The following is a 16,820-nucleotide window of genomic DNA, read 5'->3' as shown; positions in this document are numbered from 1 at the left end:
GATTTCTATGATTCTATTTTTTTAATATATTTTTTTCATTGATTTTCCACAGAGAGGAAGAGAGAGGTATAGAGAGTCAGAAACATCGATCAGAGAGAAACACTGACCAGCTGCCTCCCGCACACCCCCCAGTGGGGATGTGCTAACAACCAAGGTACATGCCCTTGACTAGAACAGAACCTGGGACCTTTCAGTCTGCAGGCCGACGCTCTATCCACTGAGCCAAACCGGTTTAGGCGATTTCTATGATTCTAAACAAACAAAAAAATTACTTGTGTTTGTGTATCCATGTTAAGTGAAAGGAGAATGCATAAACAAGTGAATAAAAACCAATCTTCCATGAATGTGGGTGGGGAGGTGACTAGGTTAAAAAAGCTAACAAATTAGCCTGCGGAATATTATAGATTATGCTCAGCTCAGTGACTAGAACACCTCCTGAGAAATGCGTGGTCAGGCAGTGCCATCATTGTGCCAACATCACAGAGTGCACTTACACACACCAGATGGGACGGCCTACCACACACCTCGGCTAGATGGTTCAGCCACTGTGCTTGGCCTCCAGGCCTGGACAGCAGGGGTGGGGAACCTTTCTGCTGCCAGGGCCATTTGGATATTTATAAGGGCATTTGCAGGCCATACAAAATTGTCCACTTAACACTTAGCCTGCTATATTTGGTCAAACATTTATAGCAAACTTTTTTTTTTTTTTAATATATATAAGTAAAAAGATTACACTCTAAAACAACCATCAGTTGTACAGTAAATACATAAACCATGGCATAGCCATGTATTACCAAGTATTAGGTGCTGTACATATTGTGTGCTACAACCGTTATAGACCTGCGGCAGAGTAGGTTTGCTTACACCAGTGGTCGACAAACTCATTGGTCAACAGAGCCAAATATCAACAGCACAACAATTGAAATTTCTTTTGAGAGCCAAATTTTAAAAAAAATATATTTTTATTTATTTTTTACAGAGAGGAAGAGAGAGGGATAGAGAGTTAGAAACATCAATGAGAGAGAATCATCGATCAGCTGTCTCTTGCACATCCCCTACTGGGGATGTGCCTGCAACCAAGGTACATGCCCTTTATCGGAATCGAACCCGGGACCTTTCAGTCCACAAACAATGCTCTATCCACTGAGCAAAACCGGTCTCGGCGAGAGCCAAATTTTTTAAACTTCAACTTCTCCTAAGGCCACTTCTTCAAAATGGACCCGCCCAGGCCATGGTGTTTTGTGGAAGAGCCACACTCAAGGGGCCAAAGAACAGCATGTGGCTCGCGAGCCATAGTTTGCCGACCACGGGCTTACACCAATCACCACGAATGTGTGAGTAATGCGTTGTGACTGGACATTACGGTGGCTACGTCACTGGGCAACAGGAATTTTTCAGCTCCATTATAATCTTATGGGATCACCATCAGATACACGGTCCACTGTTGACTGAAATGTCATTATGCAGCACGTGACTGTTTATAATTTATAAATATATGCCACATGAGCCACATGTACTCTATGTGGATTTCAGCATTCTTCGCTGAATGTCTATATCCTTTGAAATCCCTGGAGTGGAAAAGCCCATTTAATTATTCCTTCCCATCCCTGCTTGCTGGAAAGATGTTTGTACAAGAGCTGCTTTCACTGGGCCAACCACTCGGGTCTCCCTGGGGCAGCTCCAGTAAGAGAAGCACCGCGTCCACGGGCGCCTTCGGCTCTTTCTGTCCATCAGTGCCGCTGCTGGGGTGCCTAAAGCCACACCACTTCTTCTTTGTGGCTTAACCTCAGACCCAGTTCGGTAAGGGGAGAAAAGTTATACCCGCTCCTGGGCAGGCTGGACCAGACTCAGAGGAGACCCGATGTGGTCGCCTGGGTTCAGTCCTGTTAATGAGCCACGTGTTAAAACGCAGCGAAACACTGTTTCCTACTCCTCAGCACGCGCTCCCAAGAGTTTTCCAGCAGGTACCCACCTGTGATTCGGGCAACTGAAAACATCATGTTTATTTTCTAAGAAAAGAAGCTTGCTTTCAAAGCACGGGGACTTTACAGCCAGGAATAACACAGATGATCCAAGAAAAACTAGCTTCCACATCTGACTGACAACGTTATAAGGAAACAGTCGCCACCAACCATCGTCCCTGGGACCCTGGGTGGACAGTGGTGAGCATGGGGGGGGGGGGGGAAGAAGGGCAGAATATAGAGGGAAGATCAGTGACCTTGAAGCGTCTTTCTTGCCTTTGAAACAAACAAATGTAAAGCTTTAAACCTTCAATAAACTTATGTAAATTAAGTATGTGATTCCCCCGCATGGGATACCCACAACACCTCTCTTGTCCTTCCTCATCTTCCTTGCAGTGTACTCTCCCAAGCGTTGCCAGGGCGACCACATCGCCTTGTTTCCAGTGACTTTCATTACCATTGACTTTGAAGGCAGGGACTTTGACCCCTTTGGGCACCGTTTTGTTTTCACAACCAATGAACATCTTCTTCACACAAAAGCTCTCACACAAGAGAAGTAGCCCAGTCCTGGTGGAAGGGGGAGTGGAGGCTCAGAGCACAGCCCTCGAGTCCCGCTTTTGGGTAACCACCTCAAGGACTCAAGGTCTACGTCGGGGGCGAAGGTCACAGGGTGCTGGGGTTCGGTCATGGCGGGGAGGGAAGGGTGTGTCGGCCGTCTTTCTTCCCCTCCACTGTGCCTCCCCTCCGAGCCTCTAAGACTGTGCTGCCCAAGGCAGCTTCCACATAAGGCTACTTAAATGTTCACTTTCTTAGGATGACATGGAACGTAATGATCCAGCTCCCCAGCCACATGAGCCACATTTCAAGTGCACAACAGGCACACGTGGCCAGGGCCTCTTACACTGACCTATGCAGACAGAGTATTTCCATGATCACATACGTTCTATTGGAAAGCACTGCTCTGGATAGAACCAGAGACTAAGTAAAGCCAGTAGCTACTTCTCCAGCCGCCAGGTTCATTCCTGGCCTCCAGGGAGAGTGGGCAATGTATGCAGCCTTGGCCAGCTTTACACAGAACCGTTTTTCTGCAAGGCCCTCTGCCTCTCAGAGCCAAATTTGCCACCAGGGGACATACAGGTAATCCCACGAGGCTGTTTTGATTATCAAACAAGACAATTTAAAGAAAAATGCTTTAAAAGATACTGGGGGGGGGGGGGGGTGGGGAAGCAAGGTGCTTTACTGTTTGCATATTTCCAGTCTTAAAGCCATGGTTTTCTTTTAATGCCTCTAGAACACTGAGAATGACTTCTGTTCTGAGAGAAGTGTCAGACACTCATTGTTCTCTTGTCTCGGCATCAGGAGAAGAGAGAACAGGCTCGTGCGTGCTCTCCCAGGCCCTGCTGCCCAGTCTCATCGGGCTGGTTCCGGCTGCCTCCTTGACGCAGAACAGAGCAGAGCAGAGGATGTACGTAGGTTGCAAGCCCAAGGAGAAAGAAAACTGTGGCCTGCTTTGCTTGCCGAAGAGTGAGAAGTGGCAGTTATATAGTCAGGAAGCAATAAATATTCGTTGAATAAATGAAAGAAGGCCCTTGGTCAACTCTGCTGACATAAGGCTTTGCATGGACCCTGCTGCACAATACACAAAAGAGCAGAACTTGGGCTCTTTCATTGGTGGCATTGCGATAAGGAAGAGTGTGGCTCTCAGGACAGTGCCAGAGTGCGAGTGTGGGAGGCGGGAGCGGGGATTGCAAATTTTTTATTGGGGAGGGTTTTAGTTACTGTGTGCAGACTGTCACCAAGTTCTAGAAACTGTGCTAAATGCTTTACAAACCCCTTCATCCCTCACAGGCAAGACACCACTGTCTCCACTTTCCCAGTAAAGAAACGGAGGCCTGAAGGACATCCCCAGGACACCCAGTGGTAAACAGGGATGGCTCTGGGACTCAGAGTCAGAGCTGCCTGACTGCAGAACCGGCTTGGGGACCATTTTATGCCCCTCAGACAGAGGGACAGGACACAAGAATGTTCCAGGAGAAGGGCACTGCTGCTGCTTTTACTCTAAAAGGAGTCCAGTTCTCACTGCCCCTTGTAAATGCACTGGGGGGCGACAGGAGACTTCCCCATCAGGGCAGTCACTGCTACTCCAGAAAATGATGACAGGGATTCTCCACAGTCAACCAACCTTGACAAATATGTGGATCTTGGGCAACAACAAGATAATACAGAAAGGAGACCCTTTCCTTAGGTGGAAGTGGGAGGTAGTTTAAGCATAATAGCTCCAGAGGGACCAAAGCTTTCCTATCAGGTAACGATCCGCACGGGCAAAGCCAGCCTCAGCCATCGGCAACCTGACTTGTCTGCTCACTGACATCTCCATTTCCAGACTTTCCAGGCCTCCTGCCTCCTTCAGTTTCTGTACTTCTTCCAAGGGAACTGCCTCAAGTTTCTTAAAAAGAAAAAAAAAAAGAAAAGAAAAAAGCAGACCCTTCTTGGGAACGGTGTGCCCAGAGCCTGTCAGAGGGCCTCTTTGCAGGACTCTTCCCTGGAGTCCAGCTCCCTGCCAGCTGCAAACCCAGCTCTGCACAATGCCAAATCCGCCAGGGCACCGTGTACCAGAGAGGTCATCTATCCATCTCCGGGGAGTGGCTTGGCCAGCGTGTGCTCAGTGCCTGCCAGTCACCGCAGGGTGGGGCTGTGGGACTCCCGCCTGAATGCCCAAGGTCGAAGTGACTTCCTCTGAATGAATGGAACAGCCGAGGAACATGTCCTTGCTCTCAGAGGATGAGCATTCTTCATGTTTTCAGAAGTCATCAAACCTGTCTCTCTGTTTTTGAGGAAACAGAAACTTGGGCTTTGCCAGGTCCACCCTTTTCTCTGGTGTGTATACTTAGGGGAGGGCACCATTTGGACAGGGGCAGGTGTGTTTACTGAGCTGGGGTTCAGCTAATCATTTAGGAAAACTTCCTGGTAATTTTTCTCCTCTGATTTCCCACTTTTGATGGAAGCATATGGAAGCATGGTGGCTGTCATTTAAGTACCAAACTCTGGGGAACTTTAGGGACACAGTAAACTTCAGACTTCTTTCCATTAAATAATATCGATAATTTAAAATACCACTGAATAAAGTCTGGGGCTTAGTTAATAGTGGCCAACCCTGGCCTCTGAGTTTTGACCGAAGTGCAAGGTGAAACTAGAGACTGACATCAGGGGAGGAGGAGGGGGGAGGGATGTGCAGCAACTACTGTCTTGGCAACTTTTCTGTAACTCTAAAATTATTTCAAACTAAAGAGTTTATTTCAAACAATGATCAGCTTTCCCCCTTTCTATGTGTGGGGCAGAACACAGCATGGTCTCATTAGTTCAGGGAAGGCTGTATGAGGTGGAGACTGCACTCCATCTTTTACAGAAGAAACGAAACTGCAAGGGCCATGGACAGCGAGACGCAGACCTCAGATGGTGTGGTGGTGAATGTGGATTGCAGTCATCACAGCCTGCATGAGCCAACCATGCTTTTCATAGTATGTGCACACACACACACTTACATATGGTCTGTCAGTCGTACTTCAGTGTGAACTCTTATCTTGGTGAACTTTCCTGTGTCCGTTCTTCTCACTGACTATACTCACTCACAGGCTGGCTCCTCTGGGCAGGCATTGATGGCCCACATGTTCTCAAAGGCAGACCTGGCCTGGACCTCCTTCCCCTACAGGCCCGGCCCCTCCTCTGAGAATGCAAGTCTCAGTGGGCAAAGCCTGATGCTCTCAGCCTCACCCCCCTGTCCACTCATGTGTTCATTCATTGTGTGAAGAAAAAAGCAACAAAAGTTATAAGCAAAAGGTAAATCAAAGGATCACAGATTTGTTGGAAGCTCACCACATCAGTGGTTCCAGAAAAGGTAGTCATCACAGTTATCTCAGAAGCACTTTAAGAAATAAGTACCTGTCTCTCCCCTCAGTGATCTGATTGAGGAGGGCTGGATCAGCCTGAAAATCAGCGTTTTCCCCAAACTTCCCCTCCCCCATCCCCAGGTGACCCTGATGCACGGCCAGGTTTGGGGGTTCACCCAATAAATACCTGCAAACAGTCAAGCTCTGCTCAAGGAGCCCCAATGGGGAGCTTATCACCTGTTGAGGCAGCTCCTCAATGCTAAGCAGCCCGTGGTGTTAGGAAGCCCTCTCCTGTACTCAGACACAACGCACCTCTTCGGAAATTCAATCCTTTGTTTACATGTTGCCCTCTGGGACAACTAAGAAGACATGTACTCCTTTTTTCATATGATCATCCTGAAGAGAGTCCATCATATTTTCTAAAAACTTCTCTCTTCTAGACCAAATGCTCATAAGTTCCAACAATCATTTTTTAAAAATAATTCTTTATTGTTGAAACTAATACATATGTCCCCTTTTCCTCCCCATTGGCCCTCCTCCAGCCCATCCACGCTCCCCCCACCCCAGGCCCTCACGGCACCACTGTCTGTGTCCATGGACCATCCATATATGCATACAAAGCCAACAATCATTTAAAATAAATAAATAAATGCATTCTCTTATTATTCCATTTCAAATGTGAAACTCAGAACTGGGCAGAGTACTCTGAAGGAGCTCTGAGCCTTGACGTTTCAAGGGGAAATTGTCTTTCATACTCTGGTCTCTTCCAAGTATGGCAGTCTAGGGTAGAGGGTTGTGACCTTGGCTACATGTGGGAATTACCCAGGAAGCTTTAGTCACTACTGACGCTTAGGTCTCACTTCTCAGGGATTCTCATATAACTGATCTGGGGTTCTGCCCGGATAGCACGATTCTTTAAGCTTCCAGGTGAATTTTAAGAGAAGCCAATGTTGACAGCTACAGACACAGACACTGGCTTATCTCCATGTTATCCTACCTGCTCACACTAAACCCATTCAGCCTTTTCCCCTGAATCCCTGTCAAGCCATGTCTTCCTCATCCTGCATTGAAGAATTGATTAGTTGAACTTAATCACAGACTTTTACATTTATTCCTGAGACATGTCATCAATTTGGTTTGAGTCCACTCTTGCAAGGCTACCGAAGGTCATGTCAACTGAGCTGCACATGGACGATCTGCTCTCCCTCTGGCTTTGAGTCTTTTATATGCTTTCTGGTATTTTCATATAAAACATGAATAAAATTACAGGTCTTTGAAAGAGACTCTACTGAAAGACTCAAATGTCAGCAGCTGGCTTTTAAGCAACTGATGTTCTTTCACAGACAAGGTCCAGATGCTAAAGATTTACAGTCACAGATAAATCCAAAAGTGTGGCATTTACTTCCAGAATGAAATACAGCTCTCCAACGTTCTCTCTGGTGGCAAGAGCCAGTGAATGCCACCATGCTGGGCTGCCGGGTAATGCCAACTGATGCTGTGTCCTATGTGTGACTTCCCCAACATTACTTAAGTCAACTGCCTTGTGGATGAAACATGCCATAGGGACATCAGCTCTGAGCCCACAGTGCACATAGGTATATATACCCTAAGCTTTCTCTGTCCTTGAAGCTGTGATCAGTGACCATGTGTTTCAACCTCTCAGGTCACTCTTACCTGTGTTTCTGCAGCTCATGTGCTGCCTTTTATCCTCAACAATGATGCCAGTCACCTAACACCTGCAGCAATGCGCCATACATTCAGATCACAATGTTGGGATGGTGACAATTTATATTAGGCATGACAACTTATCCTGCTGGGTTGGGAACATTAAAGATATGCTGGTTCAAGGTCTAAATGAAAGTGGTCATTAGTTCTTGCAGCATTAATGAAATATTTTCTTCCACGTGTCAAGGGACTAGCATTGGCTGTGTCTACAAAGCTGCTGATAACGCTGAAGAAGCCAAGTCCTTGGGGTTTGCATGCCAAACTTGGGCTCCCATTGTCTCTCTTTCCCTGTTCTCCTGGGGGTGGTGGGAGGTGGGGGTAGGGGATGGAAACACCGTTACAAGGTGAGGAATCGGCTGTTGGGATCTGGTGGTGCACAGAGCCAGCCCAGGGGAGCAGGCTAGGAGTGATCATGGTTTGTGGGTTTCTTGCAGGATGGTCAGGAGTCTCTTGCCCTGCTGCTTTGGTGCTGAGTGTAGCGCCTCCTCTAAGGCTGACTTGGTTGGGGAGGAGTCCAGCTCCAGGTGGAGTTGGTGAGACATTTATTGTAATTTGGAGAAGTGGAGGCCCCTGCTGGACCTTCAGAGCATGAGCAGGAGCCAGCTGTCCCATGCAGGCAGCGGGCTGTGCTGGGAGGCCAGCTGGCTCGGGTCAGCACCAGATGTTCCCGAGCATCCATCATCTAAAGGTCCTCCCTGCATCGTATCCGCTGTGTGGTCTGGTGCTAGCCCCGTGCGTTTCTATAGCAACCTTAATGATTTTTTTATTTGCTAATTTTTATTTTTTAAAACTACAGCCAACATTCAATATTATTTTGCAACCTTAATGAGTATTAAGGAACACAGTCAGTTGCAAGAACATATGCTCAAACGAAGACCTGCTTGAGAAGGAAGGAGTGAGTGTAGTATGTGGCAAGGCTGTGGATTAGCAGAGAAACCATTTTTGGATGGAGATCACACATCTGTTAAGCATAATCCCTCAACTTTGTTTCTTTTGGAGCAAAAGAATAGTTTCAAGTTTGTGCTTATTTTTTCACCTATTTACCTAAAAGCAAATATCAAAAGCTGATGACTGTATGTGGGGCAAAGAGTCAGGATGATGTTTTTCAATATTTTTTTCTTTTTATCCGCTATTTTGCATTTAAAGTGAAAATTGTAAGTGTTTGAAAAAATTTTTTAAAAACAACAACAATAGCCAAAACCAGTTTGGCTCAGTGGGTAGAGTGTCGGCCTGCAGACTGAAGGGTCATGGGTTCGATTCCGATCAAGGGCATGTACCTTGGTTGTGGGCACTTCCTCAGTAGGGTGTGTGTAGGAGACAGCTGATTGATGTTTCTAACTCTCTATCTCTCTCCCTTCCTCTCTGTAAAGAATTAATAAAATATATTAAAAAAAAATAAACAAACAAACAAAAAACACACCCAACAAGGATGCTCTGAACCCTGGGAAGGTGAAGACTTTGTCGGCATACGTCTCACTGGCCGGCAAACCAACTGTGTACAGGTTTCTCCCGAGCTGTGAAGTCTTTGCCTCCATTGTGATAGCATCATTCCACTCCGTAGGAATGATGAGGCCACAGGGCAAGTCACAACCAGGAGTTTCCAGGGAGACTAACTTGGGAAGGTAAGCTAAAGTTGGATGATGTTGATTTTTTTAAATTTTTGGTTAATTTTGAAAAGTGGTCTGTCTCTTCTACTCACAGCACCAAGAGTAAGACCCTACAGTGGCACTTCCTGTCCCTCCCCACGCTCAGGGAGGCTGGCGCTGTGCTGTTATTTCTCATCCTGGCTGTACCCTCCGCCCTGAGGTATCTTAGTGCAGCCTCTCACCCTTCCATCAGAGGAAAGAGAAATGGGCAGTAATTACCTCTTGGTACAAAGAACAGACAAAGCTGGACCCCTGAGCACCTTCACTTCATAGCAGAGGAAGCAGCTCTGTTAACCGGCCAAGCTGATGCTTGAACCCATGACCTGAGATCACCTGGGAAAGAGAATCATCCCGGCTCCTTCAGGTTCTACAGTCTAATGTCCTAGAAACCACTTTCCCCCAAATAGTGGGTCCCATTTCTGCCAAAAACTCAGAGGAAGCCTTTTGCTACTTTTCTCCTGGCCTTTTTTAAATGCGTGTTTAGTTAAACCGTCAACCCTCTCTGAGTCTACATATAACTGTGTTAACAAACCCCAGAAGAATTGTTCTCAAAAAGGTTCTAGTTGAGGTAAGGATGCCTCAGATTTTGCATTCTACAATACATAGTCCTTCCTGCTTTCCCGCTGACACTCTCCTCCCAGATTAATGTTTACTTGGTTCCATAAACAGAGGTAACATTATTTATAGCCAATCTGCTATTCACGGACATTTAGGTCATTTCTAATCTTTTAAAAAATTGTTTTATTGATTATTAGACAGAGAGGAAGGGCGAGGGAGAGAGAAACATCAGTACGAAAAGGACACATCAATTGGCTGACTCCTGCACACCCCCTACGGGGGATCGAGCCCACAACCTGGGCATTGAGCTCACAACGTGGGCTTGTGCCCTGACTGGGAATCAAACCTGCAATCGAAGGGTTGCAGGTTTGATTCCCAACCAATTGAGCACGCTGGCCAGGGCTATTTCTAATCTTTTAATCCTGCCACAAAGATCTTTGTCATGCCATTCCACATATTAAAATCCTTAATATAAACTCCTAGAAATGGGATTCAAGGTGTGTGTGTGGGTGTGTGTGTGTGTGTGTGTTGCATAGGACTCTGTATCTTTTAAAGCATTTTTTAAACAGTGAAATATAATACTGAAAACTGCATCATGAGATACAGTATACAGACACTTAACTATAACTATAAAGCAAGCACCAGCGAAATATTACCAACACTTCAAAAAGTTTCTCCCAGAAGTAACTACTACCTTTACTTCATGACATTCATTTAATTATCATACAAAAACATGCATTTTGAAGAATTATAAATTAAGGGGGAAAGATTCAGGATGAAATCTAAATACATGCAGAACTTTACTGGACATTGTTTTAAGGTTGGCTTGTCTTAAGCCAGTTTCTTGCTCTTACCTGTTCTCATGACGGCTGCTTAAAAGGAACAACATAGAAGCAACAATGGAAAGAGCAAGAGGAAAGGTGTGTGTGTGGGGTGGGGGTGGGGGGGGGGAGATATAATTGTTAAACATAACTGTACTCACCAGAGGGCTAGTCGTTGCTCGATTTCCTTGAGAAAATTTGTATGAAATTTGTGCAAAGGTTCAAAGTTCGGGAATATGAGACTTTTCAGTGTTTCGGGCATGGAGTCCTCCTTGCTCACTGCGCTCTGAAACCACTGGGAAGAAAAGGAGGCCACACTTAGAAGTGAAGAGATGAACGAGAGTCTGCAATTCGGAAGTGATGCCGCAGCCACCTGAGCCTGGAGCACAGAGTCCTCCCTACTGGGTCTGCACCCTCTCAGGGGCCCCAGGGACTTCCAGGCCTCACTGCTTGTCCCCCTTCATCCAATGGAATGAGAAGCACTCATCTCTTCATTCCTGCTTCCCGCGACTGGTTACCGGAAAAAACTGCCGAGGCCAGGACAGATCTCTGAAACGGGCAGCTCCTCAAATCAAAACCTCCATCGAGCCAGCTCGCTGGGCAATCCTGGTTTACAGCACCGACCCGCCCTGGCTCAGTCCTTCAGGAACTTCCATCTCCTCTCCTTTGTAAAAATTCTAAGCACGAAGGTGGCTGAACCAGGGAGATAAAGCCGCTGCCTTCACAGTGTCAGTCATGCTGCGGGGGTGCGGCCGGGCTGGGTCCCAGGATGTCTCCTGAGCTCCTGCCAAGGCCAGTGACCACGCAGGACGCCCCGGAGGATGCACACACGCCCAGTGACCCCGCTGACCTCCAGAAGGCCAGCTCATCTCCCGCACTCAGGGGTCACAAAGACATCTGCACGGCTTTACATTTGTTTCCAGGGCTGGCCAGAACCGATTAAAATAATAAAAGACAGACTTCTGGCAGATTTTGCTGACATGGCTCAATTTATTATGGAAGATAAAAACGAGGCTTCTATTCCCTGTGAGGTCTCCTTCAAGCAAAAATAAATAAATATCCACATCTGACAACGGGCAAAATACGCACAATGTTCTGCATCAGTGCATGCAGACAGTAAAATGTTTAGTTTCCATTTTCTCCACTTTAGACACATCCTGCCTCCACACTTGAAAAAAAAAAATCACAACTATAAAACTTTTTGTAGAGCGCATTCCAAATTAATTATATTATTACTATCTTAATTTCTGTAATCTAGACAATCCAACATTTAATTAGATCCAGCTTCTCTCCTAAAGCTGGGTATTCATGGAGATAAATGATGTAATCTGATGCTTTAGGGGAAATGCTACACATACCGAGGTGATGACTTCAAGGTCCTTCAGATATGTTCGCTCCGTGGTAGACACTTCCTTAGCGATGAAGTATGCTTTGTCAGTTGGGAATCGCTGCCAAGTCCATAAAAAGAAACAAGACATCATCATTTTTTAGTATGAGTGTCTAAGAATATCTTGACTATAAGAAAATGGAACATGGCTAACTTATAATCTTTTGTTAGCTAGGATCAAGTGTAAATAAACTCATATGCATTCTTTTTTGTGTGAGAGGAACTATGGCTAGTAAGAGAGTGGATTTCCATGATGAGAAAACAGTCTAGGAATTTATGTTCCCATGCGAATATTACCCTCAGGGAAAGGCCTCGAATGGGTAGGCTACACCAAGGAGGACTATTCGTCCACAATTGGACATCTGAAAAGCTAATTAATGAGTAAAATGGCCTAGTGATGCAATCTTCAAGGAAATAAATGAAACAGAAACCACAATGGCCTTTGTCCTGGGTCCTGTGGCCGGTGGGGCTGGTGTTCAGAAAATAGAAGCCACGCAGAGGGTGGCTGGGACAAAGGGACAAGGGTGCAGGCAGCTGGGGACACCAGTGTGACTCCATCCTCTGGAATCCGCCGGTTAGGTGGGCAGGCGGCACCACTCTTGAGCAGGCCCATCATTGTTTTTACTTTCTCTTAATTTCTTTTTAAAAATTGACTAGAGAGACATTTGATGTTGCTCTTACTTATGAGAGGGATTTGTTGTTGCTCTTACTTATGCATTCATTGGTTGGTTCTTGATGTGCCCTGACCGGGGATCGAACCCACAACCTAGGCATATTGAGAATGACACTCTAACCCAGTGGTTGGCAAACTTGGCATATTGAGATGACACTCAAAACCCAGTGATTGGCTTGCCGCTCTGTTGACTAATGAGTTTGCCGACTATTGCTCTAACCAATTCGGCTAGAGTCTATTTTCTCTTTAAACAATAAGTAAAAAGAAATCCATTAGTGTTAGTCACCTTGCTTGCACCACAGGAGCCCACCTAGGATATGCAAGATACTGGCCCACCATGTTCCTGGCAGCAGTATCTGCAGTTGGAAAATCACCCAACTCTCCACCAACACATGAATGGACACGCAAAATGGGGTACATCCATGCACTGGAATATTATTCAACCTTAAAAATGAAGAAAAGTGCAACATGTGCTACAACATGGATGAACCTTGAGGATATTCTGCTGAGTGAAATTAACCAACCACAAAGGGATAAGAACTTTAGGATTCCACTTAGTATATGAGGTTCCTAGAGCAGTGAAATCCACAGAGACAGAAAGCAGAATAGTGGTTTCTGGAGGCTGGGGGTGGAGAATTATTGTTCAATAGGTACAGAGTTACAGTACAAAGTTATGATGACAAAGTTCTGGAAATAAATAGTGTTGATGGTTATACAATAATGCAAATGCTACTTAATGTCACCGTAGCCGGTTTGGCCCAGTGGATAGAGCCTCGGCCTGCAGACTGGAGATCCCCAGGTTCAATTCTGGTGAAGCGAGGTCGCAGGCTATGGCCCTGGTTAGGGCGCGAGCAGGAGGTAGCCAAACAATGCTTCTCTCAATCTCTCCCTTCCACACGCTCTAAAAGCTTAACGCGCACACTTAAATGTGCTTCCTTATTTTCTACTCTTTTTTTCTAAGTGGCAGCTGCCTTAATTGCGATAGCATAATAATATGAGTATCATAATAATATGAGTAATTCAAAGGAGCCTCAGTTATGTGATCAATAGAATCATATCTCGGGTAAGGATTAACAAAATAAAAACATTAAAAAATATACTTCAGCTGAAACCGGTTTGGCTCAATGGATAGAGCGTCGGTCTGCGGACTGAAGGGCCCCGGGTTCGATTCCGGTCAAGGGCATGTACCTTGGTTGCGTGCACATCCCCGGTAGGGGGCGTGCAAGAGGCAGCTGATCGATGACTCTCTCATCGATGTTTCTATCTTTCTCCCTTCCTCTCTGTAAAAAATCAATAAAATATATCTTTTAAAAAATGTACTTCATGTCACTGAACTCTAACCTTAACAATGGCGAAATGGCCAGTGTTACGTTATGCATACCACCACACTTTCGAAAAAGAGTAACATGCTCACGTGCACGAATCCCCCCACCTTTCTCCGGCCTTCCTCCTCCTCGTCGGTCCGTGGGCACGGCTGGTCGTTCAGCAGCGGGCTGACCAAGGGGGAGGCCTGCTTGGTGTCGGGGCTCAGGTTGGGAGACAAGATCACGCTGGCGGGAACCGCTCCTCCCTGCGAGTTGATGGACAGCTCTGAAAGGTGAGGGCTACCAGTCAGGGAGCCTGTTTGGGGATGAGAAGTATTAAAAAAAAAAAAAAAAGTAATTCCTCTGGGACCTGATTTCTACTTATAATCTCACCTTTTCAAATCTTTAGAACCTGGACTACTCAAGGGTAAACTTCATGGCTTCATTACTTTCTACTTTTTTTTTTTTTTTCTAAGTGGTAGCTACCTTAACAGAGATAGCATAGTATGAGTAATTCAATGGAGCCTCAGTTATATTATATAATGAATGATAAGGTCGAGAACTCTGCTTAGAGAATCACAGCAGTTTAAAAATATAGTGTATCCCCACATAGAATCATCCCCTCACTATTGCCTTAGCTTCTAAGAATTACTCAAGAAAGACAGCGTCTACATTACAAGGAGACGTGGGAAATGACTAGGGGATAGAGCTATGCTAATAGGAGACGTGACGACTGGAGCAGCGAGGACAGACTACATCTCGTAGCAAAGGGCCACCACTAAAGAAAGGTAAAGCGGCTACCTCCCCCGTCGACAGAGAACAGACACAAGCTCGGTATACCTGGTGGTGTCACTCCATGTCTCTCTCACTGTTTGGGACAGAAACACTAGCATCACATTTACACGCCAAGGTGGTCGCTTAAAAATGCAAAGCTGGAGGTCATTACATTATCCCAAGACCCTTTTATAAGTCAAAAATTGACAGGTGATTAATGATTGCTCTGAAAAGGAGGCCATATGAAACAATGCAGAAGTGTGTAATTATCCACTGTGCGTCAGCCAAAGGAGATGACGCGTACAGGAAACTCCTTGCCAACAGAATCTTGCAATGATCAACCCCTCAAACCATGGAAGCCAAACAGGATGTTTCACACGTACCTCTAACCTCTGTGTTCTTACCTAATGTGGATTTACTAGAACTAGTATGAGGGCAAACAGAGTTAAAGCAGCCAGCAGTCTTGCCTGTTGCCATTATAAGGAAAGACAATGTCAATGATTTCTCCATTTTCCAACATGCAGTTTCAGTTCATTGTTACGCCTCACGCTATCACGGATCTTGAAGAAAATCGTGAAGTGCCATTTTCTGGGCGTAATCCCCCTCCCTCCAGCTTTTTTTTTTTTTTTTTTTACATCTATCCTCTCCCTCTGATTGTCATATCCATTTTGAAGTTATAAGATAGGACAGGCTAGAATGAAATAGGGTAGTGAACTTGATCCCAGTCTGAGCCAACCATGGAGAAACCACCACCAGCCCCCGCCCAGTCCCAGGGTGGTCAGCTAGCTGTGTCACCGACACATGGGTGAGAAGCTGCCACACCCAGAAAAACAACGAAAAACGCATGCATCCTGCCCACTACCTACTGGTCAGTACAATGCTCTCTGAAGAACAAGATTAGAAAACATGAGGAAAAGCAGAATCAGGAAGTTCCCATTGAAAAAAAACCCTTGCATTTAAATCCTTGCATTTTATTTTGCAATCATTGAAATGAAATCCAGGTGTTAGACAAAGACCCCATCACCCCACACACCACCAGACCCAGTAAAACCCAGAGAAAAAAGGCCAGAAATTGCTTCACAAATGCCAATTTTATTGACACCAGTGCACAACTGAATACAATGATTTAGAAAGAATTGAAACTCGTGAAATAGAAATAGTGACAACAATGAGAACTGCAATTGCTTCACGGTACTACACTATTCTTTTTTTTCTTTTTTTTCTTGAATCACAAAAATTAAAATGTTATCGCTACAAATAGGAATTAGAAAAGAGAAATTCTGGCAGTCTGTCTGGAGATGAAAACAGTCCATGCATTTGTGAGTTGCTGTTGGCGAGTCACGCTTTTTTTGTCCACCAGCCATCATCTGGTAGAATTTGGGGGCTTACCTTCAGCTCTCACGCTGTGCGCGAGATCAGGTGAGGCAGTGTTAAGTGAGAAGGCGCTGGGCTTTGCATTTGCAGGGGCGTGGAACAGAGAAAGCATTCCCCTTGTCATTGAAAGAGTTGGAGCCAAGAAGAAAAAGCAGAAGGCTAGCTTGAAGAGGAGGGGGGAGGAGAGAAACAGTACCAATTAGGCCCTGGACAGCATCCAGCAGCAGATAAAAGACCCAGTGCCACATTGTGAGGGAGAAAATAAGGGTGATCACGCTCGAGTACAAGCACTTCCACTCTCCAAAGGTCAAAAGCTGCTGCCCTGGTGCACCCCCCCCCCCCGGGACGCTGCTCTTCAGAGGACTGAGCCGCTGGAAGCATGAGCGAACAGAGGAGGGCTTCAGGATAGACGCCACCTGTCAAGAAGGCAGGACCCGTTTCAAGGACAGCCGTCTGGGATAATTCCCAATGGACCACATCGGAGACGGGGCTCAGAAAACGACACTGAACACAAGCGTCACAACAACCCGTGTTCCTAGGCTGAGGAGGGGACAGCCCCGGGTCAGGCCCAGGTAGTTGGGGGGAAGCCTGCCTCATTCACCCAGACAGCCCCAAGATACGTTTTACTACCGGCTGAATTCGGGTGGCCCATTTCCACGTCTGGAGCAGCTGCTGCAACTGGTTTGCTGGGGCCTAAGAAAGGCAGGGTG

General features: G+C 46.0%; 1 protein-coding gene across 4 annotated transcripts in view; it reads right to left on the bottom strand.

The window, feature by feature from the left end:
• FARP1 (FERM, ARH/RhoGEF and pleckstrin domain protein 1) overlaps positions 1-16,820 on the bottom strand; it is a 282,854-nt gene that overhangs the window by 27,584 nt on the left and 238,450 nt on the right. For 2 of the 4 annotated variants that reach the window (XM_045588749.1, XM_045588751.1), the window contains 3 exons: positions 14,091-14,278; positions 11,957-12,055; positions 10,760-10,893 (listed from right to left, as the gene is read on the bottom strand). In XM_045588749.1, coding sequence (XP_045444705.1) covers positions 10,760-10,893; positions 11,957-12,055; positions 14,091-14,278 — 421 coding nt within the window. The remainder of the gene's footprint in view (positions 1-10,759; positions 10,894-11,956; positions 12,056-14,090; positions 14,279-16,820) is intronic. The other 2 variants (XM_045588750.1, XM_036456564.2) reach the window with 2 other exon arrangements.

Source organism: Pipistrellus kuhlii, unplaced genomic scaffold (genome assembly GCF_014108245.1).
Source record: "Pipistrellus kuhlii isolate mPipKuh1 unplaced genomic scaffold, mPipKuh1.p scaffold_m20_p_3, whole genome shotgun sequence".
Lineage (NCBI taxonomy): Eukaryota > Metazoa > Chordata > Mammalia > Chiroptera > Vespertilionidae > Pipistrellus > Pipistrellus kuhlii.
This window is presented reverse-complemented; position numbering and strand designations above follow the sequence as displayed.